We start from the raw sequence: 17,982 nt of genomic DNA, 5'->3' as shown, positions 1-17,982 counted from the left end.
AAGAAGCCAATACGAGGAATGCAAGAGAAGGATTTAATTTACAACTTTTATGCTTCCTTTTAAGTATTATTAATATAAAATAAATAATAAAGAAATTAAAAAGAGTAACATTTTTTCTTATTTGCAATCTTCTTCTTCTTCCTTTCATCTTTTTTTTTTTTTTGCTAAGCTAGGTGGTGAATACTTAGGAACTTTCAATGAAAAAATTACAGAAGTTGATGATGGTAGTGCAAGCAGGGGCGGAGCCAGAGGGGGGCGAGGGGGGCACCTGCCCCCCCTGACTCCTAAAATATCCTTGCATATGTAGTCTACTCTAGTTACTCCCTGACATAGAGAAAAAAAGAACTCCCACTTGAAAGTGACACAGGAAAAAGAAGTTACTCTTAAAGACCAAACCATGTACCTTTTCGCCAATTTCACCATTCTTATAAGCAGCTTTTGTTTGTCCAGTGTTGCACCTATTTTACTATTTTTTTTCTTTTTTATTTAATATCATTATTTTCACAATTTTCATTGTGATATCTTTCAGAGCATTTTATTATTAAGTGATACTAGAGATATTACAAATTTTACTACTTATGTTTTACAAATTGCCATCTCACCAACCACAAAAAATAATTTCAAACATATATTCATTATATTGTTTAAGTAACACTAATCACATTTTTACCACATCAATTTGTAAAATTTGTAGTAGCTATGACTATGAATTGGTTATTTTTGTTTATTTATTTTAATACTATGAAATATATTCATATTTTCTTGCAATTGTTTATTTATTTTGTTATTATTATTGATTAATATTTTTTAGATTAATTTTACTTTTGATATTGTTTTTTAATTTTGCCCCCTCTAGACTAAAATTCTAACTCCGCCACTGAGTGCAAGCAATGACATTGCCACTGAGTGCAAGCAATGACATTGATGTTGGTGCAAGCAATGGCATTGATGAAGATGTTGATGACCACAATGAAAGCATTGAATAAAATGAAGAATGTGGCATGGATGATTGAATGTCCATTTTTTATTTCCATTTTGTGTTTTTTGCTTCCCTAGTTAAAGATGGAAACATAGACTATCTACTTTATTTGAATTGTTTTGTTTTTGTGGTGCTAGCTAGCTAGAATTTGGAAAGCATTCTCCTTTGTTCATGTATGGATACTTAATTGCTAATTAAGTGCTTATTATTTAACTTTTTAGGTAACTTGTTTTGAAAAAAAAAAAAAAAAAAAATTCCTTTAATTAGTTAGTAGAGAGTTTGGAAAAAAAAAAAAAATTACTCCTGTAGTTAGTCAAGATTATTCCTGTAGATTATAGACGTTGAACTATATTGCCATTTTCATTAATGATTTTAATAATTCTTAAAAATGTAACAATTACTACTATCTTTTATATATATTTTGTCCTTTTAAAAAAAAATAATAATAATAATAACAAAAGTAGGATCTTTTGATCTCAATCTGAATTTCAAGATAGGTGCATGGTAAAGGATGTCTTGATGTTGGGAAGTAGGAAGTGCAGAACCAACCCAAATGATTTGATCAAAAATACCATATCCACAACCATAACCATAATCAGAAATGAGAAATTTCTTTTTTCTTTCTTGTCTCTTAACCTTCAAATTTACCTCTTTTGCTTATCCAATAACTGGTTGCTACAAACTCATACCTCTGTAGTAACCCAAAATCCCACATTGCCTAAGAAAACACATGATGATGTGCTTATAAGGAATGATCTTTCTTTAATGTGTAGAGGTCTTTTCTCCCATTATTGTGTGCTTTGGGGGAAAACAAAAACTGTGAGGAGTATGGGCTCCAAAACGGATAATATCTACATAGTTAGAGTGGGGTTGTTACAAACTCCTAATGTACGGACAGATCCCATTGATATACTAAAGGCAAGTTACCCTGAAAATAACTTGAACCCTTGAAAATTGCATTCAAGTCCATCAAATGTACTAAGGAAAGCAATCTAATTCACAGCCATGAATTTTTCATATCAATTTCATGCACACCATCAAAAACAAATGCTAGACAAGATAACTAGAATTGAAACTGTGACATGAAAGGAGTAAATCAGAAAACTACATAAAAAAATTATATAAATACCTAGGCATGAATTATTGAGCATGCCACAATTTTTAAAATTACAGCTTGGTCAGAGCACTTGCCAATAGAATTTGGCAGACCAAGGGCCAAGTCATCCAGAGTACAAGGAAAACAATAGGCATAATAAACAGAGAGATGTGACACAAAATTTGCACGCTGCGGAGGAAAGTCAGCTTCAGATCTCAAATCAGGACTTAACAAATGCACGGAGTGTTTCATCCAGGGCCTTTCTATCATAATCACCTGTAAAAACACAATTGCCTAGAGGACCTTTTAGAAGGATGAGCCTTAGTAGTCCATCAGCTACCTTCTTATCAACCTGCCAACCAGAAGAATACAGAGACATTAAGGATGAGTGAAAAAAAAAAATGTTTGAACTTCAATGTATAATGGCAGCCTCATTATCTTACAGCCATAACAGACTTGAACATCTCCACAGTCATCATTTCAGGAGGGGTAGTAGGCAACTTAGCACGTTGCAGAATGTTGTGAACTCGCTTCACAATAGAATCATCAATCCAACCAAGACGATGTGACATGTCAACAGCCATGACCTGAAAATTGCCACACAACCTCCTTTAACATAACTGTGACACATACGAAAGAGGAATTCCTGGTAAGAAAAGAGGCTAAATAGCAATACCATGCCAACTGCAACAGCTTCTCCATGGAGCCATTGCCCATAGCCAAATGAAGTTTCTATTGCCTGAAAAGACATGCCACAATATAAGGAGGAGTTAATCAAAAGGGGCTATTTCTAGCAGGGAAATTGAAGAATCCAATAATGAGTCTCTTTATAACAGTACGATTAAATATAAATTTCAAACAATTTAAAAAAGAAAATAATTTTTTGTGTTCAAACTTCAAACTTTTTAAAGTAAAATGATAAACTTTACATGCTGGAATTCACATCTTAACAATAGTTGTACATTTGCACAAATTACACAAAGGAGAGACAGTCTACCATGAGGGCAACCCTGGCATGTCAGTTGGATGACTCCAAGCAAAGCTTAATACAAACTACTAAAGAAATGATAACAAAAATAACTCTTAGATAAGATTTCACCTAAGCAAGTATTCAACATAAATTGGGGTCAATAATTAGCACAAGAAACAACAGCCTAACCACATATATCTATAATAACTGAGAACCATTCACTCTACTTCCCCAGGATAAATAATTGAGCCAGCATCATCCAGAAAAACTGACATGGACAAAAGTAGTAAATAAATAGTAATTAACTTATGAAACTTCAATAACAGGACAGAGGTAAATGTTAAAAAGATTATCTTCATTAATTCGATATTGAGAAAGATTTAAAATCATACTCTAGAAAGTTTATATAAATGTTGGTGGAATGAACATTAATGTCCATCTATATTTTCACTAACAAATCCCTTTTTTGGGGGGGTGGGGTGTTGGGGGTGTGCCAGGGCGCGGGTGAGGAGGGGTTAACTAAGATGGAGGCTCAGTCATGGAAGACATTTGTTCAGTCCAAGCCAAAACCCATCATATTTAAACATATTATATCATGGGCATTTCCACCTCTAAGGTCTTTTATTTATTTTTTCTTTGGCAGCAATGCCATTAAGATCAGATTGATTACAGGTAAAGTTGTTGGACAAATTTGCTACCTACAATGGTTAGGATGGATCATGGTGAGAGCATGAGGCAAAGGCAAACTGAACCAACTAATAACCAACATCTACAGACACATACATGCTTTGCACTAGTGCATCAAGTTCTACCGATTCAGGAAACTGCACCAACAGAGTACAGAAGTATTGACCTAAAACAAGTACTAACTTTAGAGCCATGGATCCTAATAAGGCATGGAATACTCATGAGAACTTCTAAGAGGTCAGACTTGATAAAAATCCACTACAAAACATATACAACTTTATGTTTCATACTTCTTCATGTTCACTCCAGTGAATTGCAGTTGCATAACTCATATTTAGTAGGATTTAAATGTTGCCATAAACTATCAATTAGAAAAATCACTTCACCAACACAAGATTTGCAAAGCATAAAATTTGCAGTTATCCAAGCTATAATGAATGAAATTAACTGCATAAACTCAAAACTCACGTGGCCAAATGTATGACCCAAGTTCAGTGTTGCCCTCAGTCCACCTTCCTTCTCATCCAAGGACACAACCTCAGCCTTGTTTTCACATGATCGCTTTATAGCATAAGTGAGTGCACTTGGATCCCTGCAATGGACCAACCAATTATACTCATGTTCCATCCAAATTGAGTAAAAAAAAACATAATAATTGCATGACTGAGTTAGCATGGCCAAGTATATAAAAATAGCCAGTAATACACAGAGAAAAGACATAATAAGCCAAAAAGTGCTATAAAGCTACATTTAGATGTGGAAGTTTTTGATAAATATTCCAAAAGGCCCAAAAACAACCAATATTTATAACAAGTTATATAAATGTTCCGTGTCCCAAGATATGTTTCATCTTCATTTTATTGAAAATAATCAACAAGTCAATGCAGTACACTAGGTTGGAAATTTACTCAAAAAAATTTTCTTCTATGGTTTATATACCTAGCCATTAATGCCTCCATATTCTTCTCCTGCCACTCAAAAAATTCAGCATCCCTGATAAGCCCATACTTTATAACCTCTGCAAGCCCTGATCCCAATTCCCTATCCGGCAATGTGTTTAACGTGTCTGTGTCTATAAGTACACATTGAGGTTGGTAAAAAGCACCAATCAAGTTCTTCCCAAGGCGGTGGTTTATCCCAGTTTTGCCACCAACAGAGGAATCCACCTGGGAAAAAAAATCAAAACATCAAAGGAATGTGTGTGGGGGGAAGGGGTTAAGTCCAAATAAGTGGACTGTACAGAGAAACAATCAGATAAAAGTTAGGAATGAGAAACATTGTCATACGTGTGTAATGAATTTTAAATAAATTAGCAGACCTGTGCCATCACCGTCGTAGGAATCTGAATGAAATTAACGCCACGGAGGAAAGAGGCAGCAGCATAGCCACACATGTCACCAATCACACCACCTCCTAGGGCAACAAATGTACAACGCCTATCCAACCGCGACTCAATGGCCTTGTCAAAGACTTTCACAAGTGTATCCTATCAGATCAAACACGCACTTACTTTTAATGCAAAGTCAATTATACCTCAATCACAAAAAAAGTTAATTTTAAACCTTAAAATATACCCACCATGTCCTTGTACTTCTCACCATCCGGTAAAATCACACTCTCCACAGAAACATTAGGGTTCCCCTTAGTTAAAGCTTCAACAACTTTATCTAGGTAGAGTGGGGCAACTGTGCTATTAGTGACCACAAGTACTCTCTTCCCATGAACATGCCTACCACATAACAATCAACTTATTATTGACCAATCCGATAAAGAAAACCACACGCATGTCTATAAATACCTAAGAAGCACAGAAACTTGGAAAACTCTGAATGCATATTCTCATTATGTAGGGAGAAGAAAAATACTTTATTTTGAAAATAATTCCTTCAATCTTAGACATGTTTTTAAATATTTTGATAGTTGTTATCAAGGATGCACAAACACTTCATTAGGGGTGCAATACCCGTGTCATAACGGTGACGGTGTCGTATCTGTCGTATCATGTTACAAATTTTCAAGAATTAATAGTGTCGTCATATTGTACCATGTCTGTGCATCCTAGGTTGTTGTTTATTTTGAAAACTTATAAATAAACATGAAATATGCCTATAAATAAATAAAATTGCCTATATTATCCTAATTTTTCAAGAATTGTCATGTAGTCAGTGTCTATGTTCGTGCTTCATATATAAATAATAATAATAATTCATGTGCCAAAAGTTTTAAATTTTAACCTCTGCTACATTATTTACTCTTAGTGTCTAAGAAATCTAATAATAATTCAATCCATGATATGAAACATTTTGGTCACTCATTTACAGAAACCGAATCAAATTTTGAACAAAGCTAGCAAATAAAAGATTATTCAAAATTAGAGGGCTAAGGGTTAAAAAAAATTCACATGCAAAATCAAAACGAAACGAATAAAAGTGAAAAAGAGTAAAATTTGATTGGAAGTGTGTACTTCTGGAGAAGGTGCGGTTGATCGAGGAGTCCGGATCCGATGTAAATCGGGTAGCTCCGGTTGCCCAAATCCACGTCCACGATAGTCGGGGCATTAGAATCCGTTTTAGCCGCCGATTCCATTACCTGAGCCGAACTCGCGCAAATCCTCGACCTGACTCGACTCGCGCTCGACACCGTGCTCACTCCCCGATTCAAATTCAACTCGATCGAACTCGGGGAAACGAAGGAAGAGCGGAGCGAGACCGAGTTAGGACTCTGAACGCGGAGAAAGGAATCGGAGGAGTTGTTGGTTTTACGAAGAGATGTTGGGTTGGAGGAGAGAGAAATAGCGAACGGGTTAGCGGTGGTAGCCATGGAGTATTCGGGTTCGGGTTGGAGTTCGGGTACGGGTTAGAGTTTGGTGGGAAAAGAGAGACAGAGACGGAGAGAGAAGTGTTGATTATGGTTGAGTGTAGGTGTGACATTGTGAGTGCGTTTGGATTTTGTTGAAGAAGAAAGAGAGAAACAGAGAAAGGGAGATGTGGGGGTAGGTGAGGCGGGCGAGTGGTTAAGGACGCTGCGAGACGGGCCAGTAGGTCCGATTTCATTTCATTATTTCTGCGATTTTCTCGTGATAAATTGAGGTAAAAGTGGAATCGTATCATGAAAATTAGGGCTCCTTCTATAAGTAAGTTTAAACATATATTTTTAGTTTTTAAACAACATTACACGTATTTTCACATATTTTTTCATTTACACATAATTTAAAAAAAATTGAAAACTATTGTTTAAACACACGTATCAATTGAACCCTAAATTCTAAGATGTAGACTCGTCAATCTCTCACTAAGTAATGATAAGGTTAATATCGCCATGTATACTATCGAGCTTCGATATTATGGGCAAATCACTTTTGTTGAAGTGTCATTGCTTTTCACGTAAATATCATGTGAAGTGATGCAAGTACCACCAAGGATGTGCCAATACCGGTTTCTCTCCAAGTTCCAACCATCCCATGATCTCATTTTATATTGCTTTTACCGTCCCATGATCTCATGACTACGAGCATGCATGAGTTACCAAAGGTTGGCTTAAGATGTAGGATTTACGGCGGCCTAGGACTTGCAAATACCATACAAATAGGACATGATATATATATATATATATATATTTTTTTTTTTTTTTGGGTTTTGACACAATTAATAATTACGATAAAATTTGTGTTAGTTGCTTATCCCAATATCCCGTGATCAATATATAATGACTCATTTGATTATTTGCCACAATACATGTTGATCGGTCTATACATGAACTCATTTAATCTATATAAATAAATATAATTTTCTATCAATTATATATATAAATTTTACATTTAGAATTAATGCCTAGAAGCATTTTAATAGTTACATTAGAAAATTATTTGTTGATCCCTAAAATTCCTAACTATTTTACCCCCCAAAAATAAAATAAAACTCTCATTTTATTTCTAATTACTTAAATTGCGTATTTTATATTTGGATAAAATTTGCATTTTATTTACAATCATTATAATTAGAAAGAGAGAGACAGGGAGGGAAAGGATCGGGGTTCAAGTATCTAGGAGGAAGTTTCACATACATATACACTTATATTAGGTTAGAGTAAAATTTTTATCTTGTATAAAAAAAAAAAAAAAAAATGAAAGGGAGAGACAATTATTATATTGTATGTGCTTGAAATATATAAAAATATGTAACTAAGAGTTTTGTAACTCAACTAACATCTCTTACTTTAACAAAGATATCTCTTCAACTATTGAATTATTTTATAATAAAAAAAAATGTTAAGCATTTTAGATCCTTTTTTTTTTGTTGTTGCTTGGTAAGTGCAGGGATAGAACCCCGAGCAACAGGTCATATAGGAACCCGAGTGCCACTTAGCTACAAGGCCATTGGCTTTAGATCATATTTTTTTATACAGGTTGAAATGGTCTTGTACATCAACCCAACAAAACTTGTTTATTGACTGTGTTATATAGGTAGTGTTGTGTCAACCTGCTTAATAAACAAGTTTTATTATAACCATGACCTTTTTGGGATGCTTTGACACAATAATTAAATAAATTGTGTTCGAATAAAAGTAAAACCCATTTAGTCGAATACATTCACCTTAACATGATATGATATGAATATGACCTGACAATACAAATTACCAGCCTTAAAAAGAGATAAGTGGAACAATCATACAAATAATTAAATATATATATATATATATATATATTTGGACTAGGAAAATAGGTATATGTTCTTGAACCGGAAATTCCTTAATCGATTAGTCAAAAAAATGAGGGTGCAGTAAAATCGATTTTATACGATGCCGATTGTGAGATTTTGGCTCTGGACTTTGAAAGTTTGATAGCAACTGAATTTCTGTAGCGTATTGTCATGGCCCCGAATCAAGATTTTTATAGTTACCAAAATGTCAGCCCTTAGCAGTGCTGTTTGCTAAGGTTAGCAATGGCAAACACTCTTGTCTAATTAATTATATAATTATTTATCTGCATGTGCTTGGTGTTCTATTGTTCGTGACTTTAAAATTGAGAATATTTTTGTTCGTAGGAGAACCTTCAAGCAGCCATTGACTCTCTCTTGTGGTTTAATGAGTCTCTTGATAACACAATAGTTACTTCAATGCTAAATGAACCTCCTAAAGCTAAATCTGTCCCTTCCCATTAGGTAATTGCACAAAAATGGATTGAATGGACCAAAGTTGACTGGATTGCACAAAAATAGATTAAATGGACCAAAGTTGACTGAATTGGATCGAAGTAAAAAGGGACCGAATCGGACTAAATGGATCGAAGGAGAGAAAATAGGACCAAAGTAGATATAATGGACAGAATGGACCGAATATGACCAAAGTGGACCGAATAACACTGTAGTGGAAATAATGGACCGAATAGGACCATAGTAGACCGAATAAAACCGAATGTACCTAATAGGACCGATGTAGACTGAATAGGACCAAAGTTGTAGAAAAGACCGAATTGGACTGAAATGGACCGAATAAAATCAAAGTGGACTGAATAGAATCGAATGGACCGAATAGAAGTATAGGACCATAATGGACTGAATAAGAGCAATGTGGACTGAATAGAACCGAATGGACCGAATAGGACCAATGTAGACCGACTAGGATCAAAGTTGACAAAATAAACCAAATAGGACCTAAGTGGACCGAATAAGAGCAATGTAGACTAAATAAAACCGAATGGACCGAATAGGACCAAAATTGATAGAATAGATCGAATAGGACCGAATAAGAGCAATGTGGACTGAATAGAACAGAATGGACCGAAAAGGACCAATATAGACCGAATAGGACCAAAGTAGACTGAATAGACCGAAGTGGACCGAATAAGAGCAATGTGGACTGAATAGAACCTAATGGACCAATTATAACCAATGTAGACCGAATAGGACCAAAGTGGTCAGAATTGGCCGGATAGGACTGAATTAAACAAAAATAGACCGAATATGATTGAAGAACACAACATAAATAATAATAATAATAACAACACATTTGTATTGGTAAAATTTGGTTTAAAAATCAGATAAATAAAATAATGATTTTGTGGAGCCTTCAAAGTGAGGTAGCAAATATAGATATAGAATATTTATGATATTAAGTTTTATTTATTCATTCTTATTTAACCATGCAATTCATGCATAATAAAAAAAAGTATAGGACATTCAATGTTTGACACCTTGTTGTTAAACTAGGCTTCGAACAAGGTAAATTTGCATCAACTCCACAAAAATTTATGCCAATTTTAGTATAAAAACCTATTTTTTCTATTTTATGTGGTCATTTTTCAAAACACTCAACATGAGCATCACCATCAATTGTGCCAAATGTCAAATATTTTGCATTTGGCACACTAAACACCAAAAACCCTCTCACGTGAGGTGTTCTAGATGCAAAAATTTTTGGCATGAATGAATAGTATAGTTCTAAATATACAACTGTATGGATAAGAATGCTAAAACATTTTAATATTTATTTATTCTACTTTTCTCTCTCTTCTCTCACTGTGACCCTTTGATTACTCTCTCATCCTCTCTTCCTCTCCACCAATCCTCCCAATCGGACAAGATCAAGAACCTAATCCACGCTAGTGTCCAATCAAGCTTTGCCACTGTCCGATCTCTCCTTTGAACTCGTCGCCGATTACTCCTTTGGTCTCACCAGCGCCACTGCTGATCTCAATCTCAACATCACCCCTAGTCTCACCAAAGGACTCTCACCAAGCCGCCATCCTCACCTAGTTACTGTTAATCACCGAACCTCCTTTCCCTAAGCCGCCACCGATTCGCCCAACCTCCTCTTTTTTTTTTTGTGCAGGGGCTGATATTGGTTGTGGTGTTGCAGTGGGCTAATATTGGTTGTGGTGTTTGTTTGAGGTTTTTTTTTTTTTTTTTTTGGGGTAGCAATGGCTGATATTAGTGGTCGGTGGTTGATTTTGTGGGGTGCTTGTTGGTTGTGGGCTATGGTGGGGTTATATGTTGGTGGTGGGGTTTTAATGTGTATGAGTTCTTTTTAGATTATTTTATGTGTTGTATATATTACTTTAATGTGTTGAAGGGAAGACTAGAATATCAAATGAATGATGTATTGTAAAGTGGTATGTTAAAAAAAAAAAAAAAAAGTAAGTTTTTACGTGTGAAAGTGACATTTGGGATACAACACCTTATGAGAATGCTCGGATTTATACATTTCTTTAAAATATCATTTTTTTCTTGTTTTTTTTTTAAATATTTCTCTTAACACTAAAATTTATTTTTTACCCCAACAGTTACAAATTGTTACTTAGGATTTATTATAAAAATATTGTGGACATATCATTTTATCTTTATTGGCAACAACTACTACCCTACACTATTTTCCTTTGTTATAAATTGACACATCTTAATCTGAAAAGAAATCCAATGGTTGAGATTATATCACTATGTCAGTACACACTGCGATTACACACAATAACATCGCTCCTCATTAGCTTCTCAGCTACACCTTCTCCTTTCTCAAAAACCTCACTACAAAACCCCGCGTTTTTTCAGTGCCCGCGAAATCTCTCTACATTTCACAGTACGAATCCTCTCATTTTTCGTTTTCTCTCTCTCTCACATCTCACACCGAAAGCTTCCTGATTACGCTTTCTTCATTTCAAAGAGTTCAAAAAATATTTTGCTTCTTTGATTTCGCTGAAGTAACAATGCTTCTCCACCATTAGCGGTTGTTGAAGCTATGGAGGAATTGCGATTTTTCTATTTCCTCACAAAGTCCTAGAAATTAAGCGGTGGTGATGGGGAAGAGGAACAACTTAGTTGTGTTGTCCTCCGATGACGAGGAAAATGAACGTTCGTTGAGTTCCAATCGGAGCTATTCGAAGCCAAAATCTAGGTCACTGGTTACTCGCTCAAACCCTAACCCTAGAGGAGCCAAGAAGGCTCGCATTTCGAATTCTAGGTCTCGCTTGAGTAAAGAATCCAGTAATGTAAATGAGGTATAGTTTACCTTTCTATGTTTTTTTTTTTTTGGGTAAATTTGAATTTTTTTTTTTGAAATATGTATACTGAATGTGTGTGTATCACAAAATCTTAGTTTTTTAGCTGAAAATTTTGAGATGCAATGTCTGTGAATTTGATTTTTATGTTTTACTTTCTCAACTTTCTCGACCATTTATTGTGATAAATGTGTTCGTTTTCCTCTCGATTCGCCTGTATTTCTTTCATAAACTATTTGTGATCAATCTTTGTATTTCTTCTAATGTCTGACGTTGTTGCTCAAGTACTGAAAATCTGACGATTTGACTTCATTCAATGCAGATTGGATTCTTGTATGACGATTTTGATGAAGTGTTTAATGGGTTCAAGGTATCTGCTGGTACGCCATTGTTGTTGATTCTTTGTATTTTGGCTGGCATTGACATACTAGCTTTATTATTATTGAGGGCTCTTTCCGAAAACGTGGTTTCATGGCATGTTTTGCATTATGTTGTTATGTGCTCAGGCTTCATGTAAATAACTTTTTAAGTATTAAAAAGACTGTGGATTATGGGCAAAATAGTTTAAATAACTCGTGTTCTAAGTCTACCTGGTTGAGTTATAAAAGTTAAATAATTATCAACTTAAATGCAAATGTTACCATTCTTTTATTTATTTATTTTGGCAATTGATAATTCTTATAATTGCTTGTTTATCACTGGCCTTTTATAGGGAAACGAGAACACATATCAGGTTTTGGTGGGAGCAATGCGAATGGGTTATGGGTTGATAAATACAAACCTCGTTCCTTGGAAGAGCTAGCCGTTCACAAGAAAAAGGTCAAGTTAATTTACTTATCAAAAAAAAGGTCAAGTTAATTTGCTCAATTTTGATAATAGGAGTGTTATGTTGATCTCTTTTGTTCTTTCTACTGCAGGTTGAAGAAGTTAAAGTATGGTTTGAAGAAAGATTGAGATCTTCTAAGGTAATAATGTTATAATCATGGCTATTGTCTTGATATATAGGTTCCTTTCCTGCAAAATGAAAGGGAAAACAAACAAAAAAAGACAAAATGAGGAAAAAGGAAGAAACAAATCAGTACTACAGTGAACTAGCAGTAAATTATGATAAAATATTTAGGATAGAGCAATTCACATGCAATGAAGCAAGGATGTTTGATTTTGGTGGATTTTAGTATAACCAAGAGGTCTTGGTTTCTTCATCACTGCACAAATGACTGTAGAAGCCTTCCATTAAAGATTTTGCTTTTGTTACTTGTTTAAAATGAAGTTGGAACCCGTAACAGTTTTTGCAAATTTCTTCCAACACCTTTGCTTTCATTCAAAGGTGGCTTTAGCTTGTTTGAAAATGTGGTCAGGACAAGTTGCAATTCCCTAGAGTTTTAGGGATGATGACAATGATGATGGAACTGATGAGCAGTTTCCTGTAATGATTATAAACTAGAACACCTCAGCAACATTAAAGCTGTGGCTGCATCACGCTCATATCATCTTAAAATGTCAAAAACTTTGACCGCCTATTATTCAAAAGGTGCTTGACTGTAGGTTACTGATATTTTGTTTCATCTCTACTGCCTGTAATTTATTCTCTCTTTCTACCAATGGGTTGGAGATTTTGAATTGCCATTTTAACATTGGGGTCTATTATGTGACTTGATTTTATTAATCTATGTGAGCATAGTTATCCATCTGTTCCCTTTTTTCCTTTTGTATAATCACTTTTTTGGAGCCTCATGATCTCTTCTTTTTAATTTATAGGATGAATTTGGCCATTATGTTCTTGTCATCACTGGGCAAGCTGGAGTTGGAAAATCTGTATGTTCTTAACCTCTTCATTGTATTGTTGAAGGGTGATTTAGGCCTTGTTTGGTTTAAAAAAATGGTCACTCATTACTCAGTTTTCATCACCCATCACTCATCACTCAGTTTTCATCGCCCATCACTCATCACTCAGTTTTCATCACTCATCACTTAAAACACCCCACCCCGTTTGGCACCATCACTCACTTGTCATCACTCAATATTTTTCAATTATTTGTGGGCCCCATACTGTACCTTGTGCAGCTTTTACTCTCTTTTTTTTTCCTTCAACCCCCAGTACCCAAACTCACCGAACCCAGTGAGAGAGAGAAAAAAAAAAAACCAAACCAAACCAAACCAAACACCGAACCCAGTGAAAAAAAAAAGAAAAAAAGAAAGAGGAAGAACTGAAGACCGAACCAGTGAAAAAAAAAAAAAAAAAAGGAAGAAGAATTGAAGACCGAACCCAGGAGAAGAAAGGAATAAAAAAAAAAAAGTCAAAGGTCAAAAAGTGCGGCTGTGGGTCCCTCCATGTGTGTTTAATTACAAAAATGCCATTGAGTTATGAGTTATGAAAACTGAAAACAGCTAAAATGTGTTTTCAGTTTCCATAACTCATAACTCAAAAATCAGAGAATTGAGTGATGGAAACTGAGTCACGGATCATGAGTCATGGAGTCCAAACAAGTGCACTTTCGTGGACCCCACTAGTTTTGGATCATGAGTTATGAAAACAGGATGATATCACTCAAAACTCTCTTCATCCAAACATCACCTTATGCATTTTGAAAATTTTGCTTCTCATTTTTTCAGGCAACTATTCATGTAATTGCATCTCACCTTGGAGCCAGAGTACGTGAATGGAACACACCTACTCCAGTTATTTGGCAAGAGCATCTGCATAACTCTAGTGCAGGTATTTGAACTACATTTTGTTCATGAATTGTTGTGTGCAGAATGCTCAAACAAAGTACTATGGTTTTTTACTTTCTGATAGTGATTTTGCTTCCACTACCAGGGATAACCTATACATCTAAGTTGGATGAGTTTGAAATTTTTGTTGAGAGAATAAGGAAGTATGGATTCATACCATCATCCTCTGTTAAAGAGCCAAAATCGTCTAACATACTCCTCATTGATGACCTTCCAATGATGAATGGAAAAGTTGCTTTTGGAAGACTTAAAAAATGTTTGCATCTTCTTGTGCGATCAACTCGGATACCAACAGCTATATTGCTCACAGACTATGGTGAAGCTGATTCAGCGGACCAGACTGCAAGATGCTCAGAAGAACTTAAGTTGTATCTTGAGAGTGCTGGGGCTTGTAAGGTTACTTTCTTGGACAAATCAGTATCCATTATTATGTACTGTTGTTAATGAATGCTCATTTTAAACTGGACCTGTAAGTTTTCAGGTTGCTTTCAATCCTATTACAAATAATTCTATTAAGAAGACACTTTCAAGAATATGCAGACTAGAGCGGTTTAATGTGACTGCTGAACAGATTGATCTAATAGCAAAAGCAAGTGGAGGTGACATCCGAAATGCAATCACATCTTTACAGTTCTGTTGCCTCAAGCCAGATCCCTTGCATTCTTTATCTTTGTGTGATACCACTACCACTTATTTGAGAGAAAAATCAGATGAGATCAGTGCTTTGAACGGTGAATCTTCCCTGAAATTTGGCAGAGATGAGACACTTTCTCTTTTTCATGCTCTTGGGAAGTTTCTTCATAACAAAAGAGAGACTGAAAATGCCATGGCATTAATGGGTACGTTCTGGGAAAAGTAACTTACAATTTTAAGTTATGTCCTGCAATGTGTGTAATTGGTATTAAGGCTTAATTGAGTTGAATTTGTTTGTCAGTGTGCCCCCTGAAATGGATTATATTATTATTATTATTTTTTTTTTGGGGGGGGGGGGGGGGGGTTGTTAAAATATTATAATGTTCAAGAATATATAACTGCAAAGCTGGGGTTTGGATATTATAATTAAAATATTATAATGTTCAAGAATATATAACTGCAAAGCTGGGGTTTGATTCATCTCTTATTGACCAACAAAGCTATTCCTTTTGCTACTTAAGATTATTTACGTGTGTGCTAATGGGTTGTAGACCAAGATGAATTTCTTGTGCGGGATAAATTCTCAAGATTGCCACTGAAAATGGATGCTCCAGAGAAGGTTCTCTGTCAAGCACATGGGCAAGCAAGGCCTATTGCTGATTTTCTACATGAAAATGGTGATCTTATTATCTGAAAGTTGCGATTTCTTTTATGATTACTACCATTGCTTTCTGTTCTGCACACACGTGAACATGTGTGGTGACTTGCGTTTTTGACTTACCAGAAACTTGTAGTATTGTTGAATTCTGTCACACAAGATGCCACTGGTTTCTAACTGTTGCATATAATTTTCTTTTAGTTCTAGATTTCCTGTGTGAGGAGGCAATAGATGATGCATGGACTGTGGCTTCATATTTAAGTGATGCTGACATGCTTCTTGCTACTTTCCGTGGAATGCTAACTAGATATAATGAGGCAGAAAATGTTCTACAAACAGCTGCTGCTTCAGTTGCTGTCCGGGGGGTCCTATTTGGAAATTCTCATCCTTCCCCTTCCAGGTTACATTTATATCCTTGAATTAATTCTACATTTAAGTGATGGCTTGAAAAAAATGAGTAATATAAATATTCTTGTGAGTATGCAGGTGGCATGCCATTCGCCGACCAAAGCTCTGGCAGGTTGAGCAATCATCACTTTGCAATAAAGTAGGTTTCAAACTGGCTCTTTCTCTTTTGTACTATGTTTTCTTTTAGTTTTTTTTTTTTGATAAGTAACGTAATAACTTTTACTAAAAAAATAGCCAACCCAAGTACATTGGAAATGTACTATAGTGGCAAAATATCAAGAGCCCAGATTACAATGATCAATTAAAACAGGGAGGGAAAAGCAAGAACATGATGGCAAAACTAGACTCTATTCAAGGAGAGTTAGGAAGAAAAATTACTTTATCTCGAGAATAGACCGTTCACAATCTTAAAAGCATCTAGCATTCTGCTCCCGCCACATACACCAAAACAAACAATGCTGTGCAAACCTCTAGATAGCTATATTTCTACTGAACTTGCCTGGCCAAAAAGACTTCTTCTTCTCTTTATTTATCTTTTTTAATTTTTTATAGATTTCCATTTTTTAAGGAAATGAGAAAACACATGAAAAATCCTGAAAGCAAGGTAATAGTAATAATTGTTAGATTTGATTGATGATAATTCTCTTTAGGAAACTAATGCTTGAGAGTCGGGATTTGGGCTTGCTGTTTTTAAATTGGTAGCTACTTGTCACTTGCATATATCAACACGCATTGTTTAATTTCTCCAGGACTCTTCAAACTCTTCCTATTGGAATACAAATGTAGTTTTGTTTATAATCCATACACTATATTGCTTTGTGACTGCAGTAATTGCCAGTAAAAGTAGTTGTACATATCCCTAATTTCGTGGAATTAAATGTAATGAACTATTGTTGGACTTTAACAATATGGTTTACTGTGGTATGAGTATTAAAAATCATTCACCTCCCAAAAGTAAGGATGTTTAAACAATTTGTTAATTGGTGTGATGTCTGCAGACTGAGATAGTAAAACGTAGATTCATTGGTTACAGCGGGCTAACTTTATCTGATCTTTCGGTTGTGACGACGGAGTACACACCTATGCTCAAGTGGCTTGGATATGGAACCTCTGGGGGTCTTGAAACTCATCAGGATTTGATGCAAGACAACAAGACAGAAGACAACTTTGATAAGATGAGTTTGGATGACCAACAAGAAATTGAGACAACTGATGATGAAATCGAAGATTGGTAAGAGTCTGTGTGCTTGAGAAGCAAGCTGCATCAAGATTGGCTCCTGTAAAAAGTTGATGTAAAGTAATTGTTCATTTTTTCCCTTGATTTTTCTGTGCTAAAAAATGTGGTGTAGATGTTTTCTGGTATAGAAGGTGTCATCAGTTCAGTTCTCAGTTTTGAAAATGCAAGTCCGATACTAGTTTAGTTATAAGGAAATTTTAAAGGGGAGCTAATATCCGATTTGAGTCTTGTTTATGCTGATGCTTCTCTTGAAATTTATGAATTGATGCTGGTATAAAATCCTTTTTGCAATTCAAGCGACGAAAAGATGACAACCAGGAAGAACTGTGGGGAATTTTGTTTTTGAGAGTGGTCCCAGAGGGTTTTAAAATTTGGTGTTGTTGCTTCTATAACTTTTTTTAAATGAGGTTTAAGACTTTTTATTTATTTAAATTTTTATCTACCGATTTCAATTTTGTTTTGTTGAGAGAGTGATTTTCTAGCTTCTGTACGTGGAAGACAAGTTCTATACTCTAAACTTCACTTTTTTTTTTCTTTTTTTAATAATATCTAAAACTCAGAGTCGGTTATACTTATACATTAATTGAAGAGATT

The 17,982-nt window shown here is 35.0% G+C and overlaps 2 protein-coding genes across 4 annotated transcripts; one reads left to right on the top strand and one right to left on the bottom strand.

The window, feature by feature from the left end:
- Positions 1–2,019: 2,019 nt before the first annotated feature.
- On the bottom strand, positions 2,020–6,715 carry LOC115994289 (3-dehydroquinate synthase, chloroplastic). The gene is made up of 8 exons (XM_031118366.1): positions 6,197–6,715; positions 5,311–5,461; positions 5,051–5,218; positions 4,672–4,898; positions 4,201–4,324; positions 2,752–2,814; positions 2,519–2,662; positions 2,020–2,427 (listed from the first exon to the last, which is right to left on the bottom strand). Exons 1-8 carry the CDS (start codon positions 6,550–6,552, stop codon positions 2,296–2,298), a joined length of 1,365 nt encoding a protein of 454 aa, XP_030974226.1. The 5' UTR covers positions 6,553–6,715; the 3' UTR covers positions 2,020–2,295.
- Positions 6,716–11,179: 4,464 nt separating this feature from the next.
- LOC115994287 (cell cycle checkpoint protein RAD17) lies at positions 11,180–17,667 on the top strand. 3 transcript variants are annotated; one of them, XM_031118365.1, is made up of 12 exons: positions 11,180–11,719; positions 12,042–12,099; positions 12,432–12,538; positions 12,637–12,684; positions 13,478–13,534; positions 14,333–14,435; positions 14,538–14,848; positions 14,934–15,291; positions 15,637–15,762; positions 15,945–16,143; positions 16,230–16,290; positions 17,185–17,287. In XM_031118365.1, exons 1-12 carry the CDS (start codon positions 11,519–11,521, stop codon positions 17,200–17,202), a joined length of 1,647 nt encoding a protein of 548 aa, XP_030974225.1. In that variant the 5' UTR covers positions 11,180–11,518; the 3' UTR covers positions 17,203–17,287. The 3 variants fall into 3 exon arrangements, with proteins under 3 accessions (XP_030974225.1, XP_030974224.1, XP_030974223.1); XM_031118363.1 differs by having other exon boundaries at positions 11,182–11,719; positions 17,150–17,667; XM_031118364.1 differs by lacking the exon at positions 15,637–15,762 and having other exon boundaries at positions 11,181–11,719; positions 17,150–17,667.
- The last annotated feature ends 315 nt before the right edge of the window (positions 17,668–17,982 follow it).

This window comes from Quercus lobata, chromosome 6 (genome assembly GCF_001633185.2).
Source record: "Quercus lobata isolate SW786 chromosome 6, ValleyOak3.0 Primary Assembly, whole genome shotgun sequence".
Classification (NCBI taxonomy): Eukaryota; Viridiplantae; Streptophyta; class Magnoliopsida; order Fagales; family Fagaceae; genus Quercus; species Quercus lobata.
This window is presented reverse-complemented; position numbering and strand designations above follow the sequence as displayed.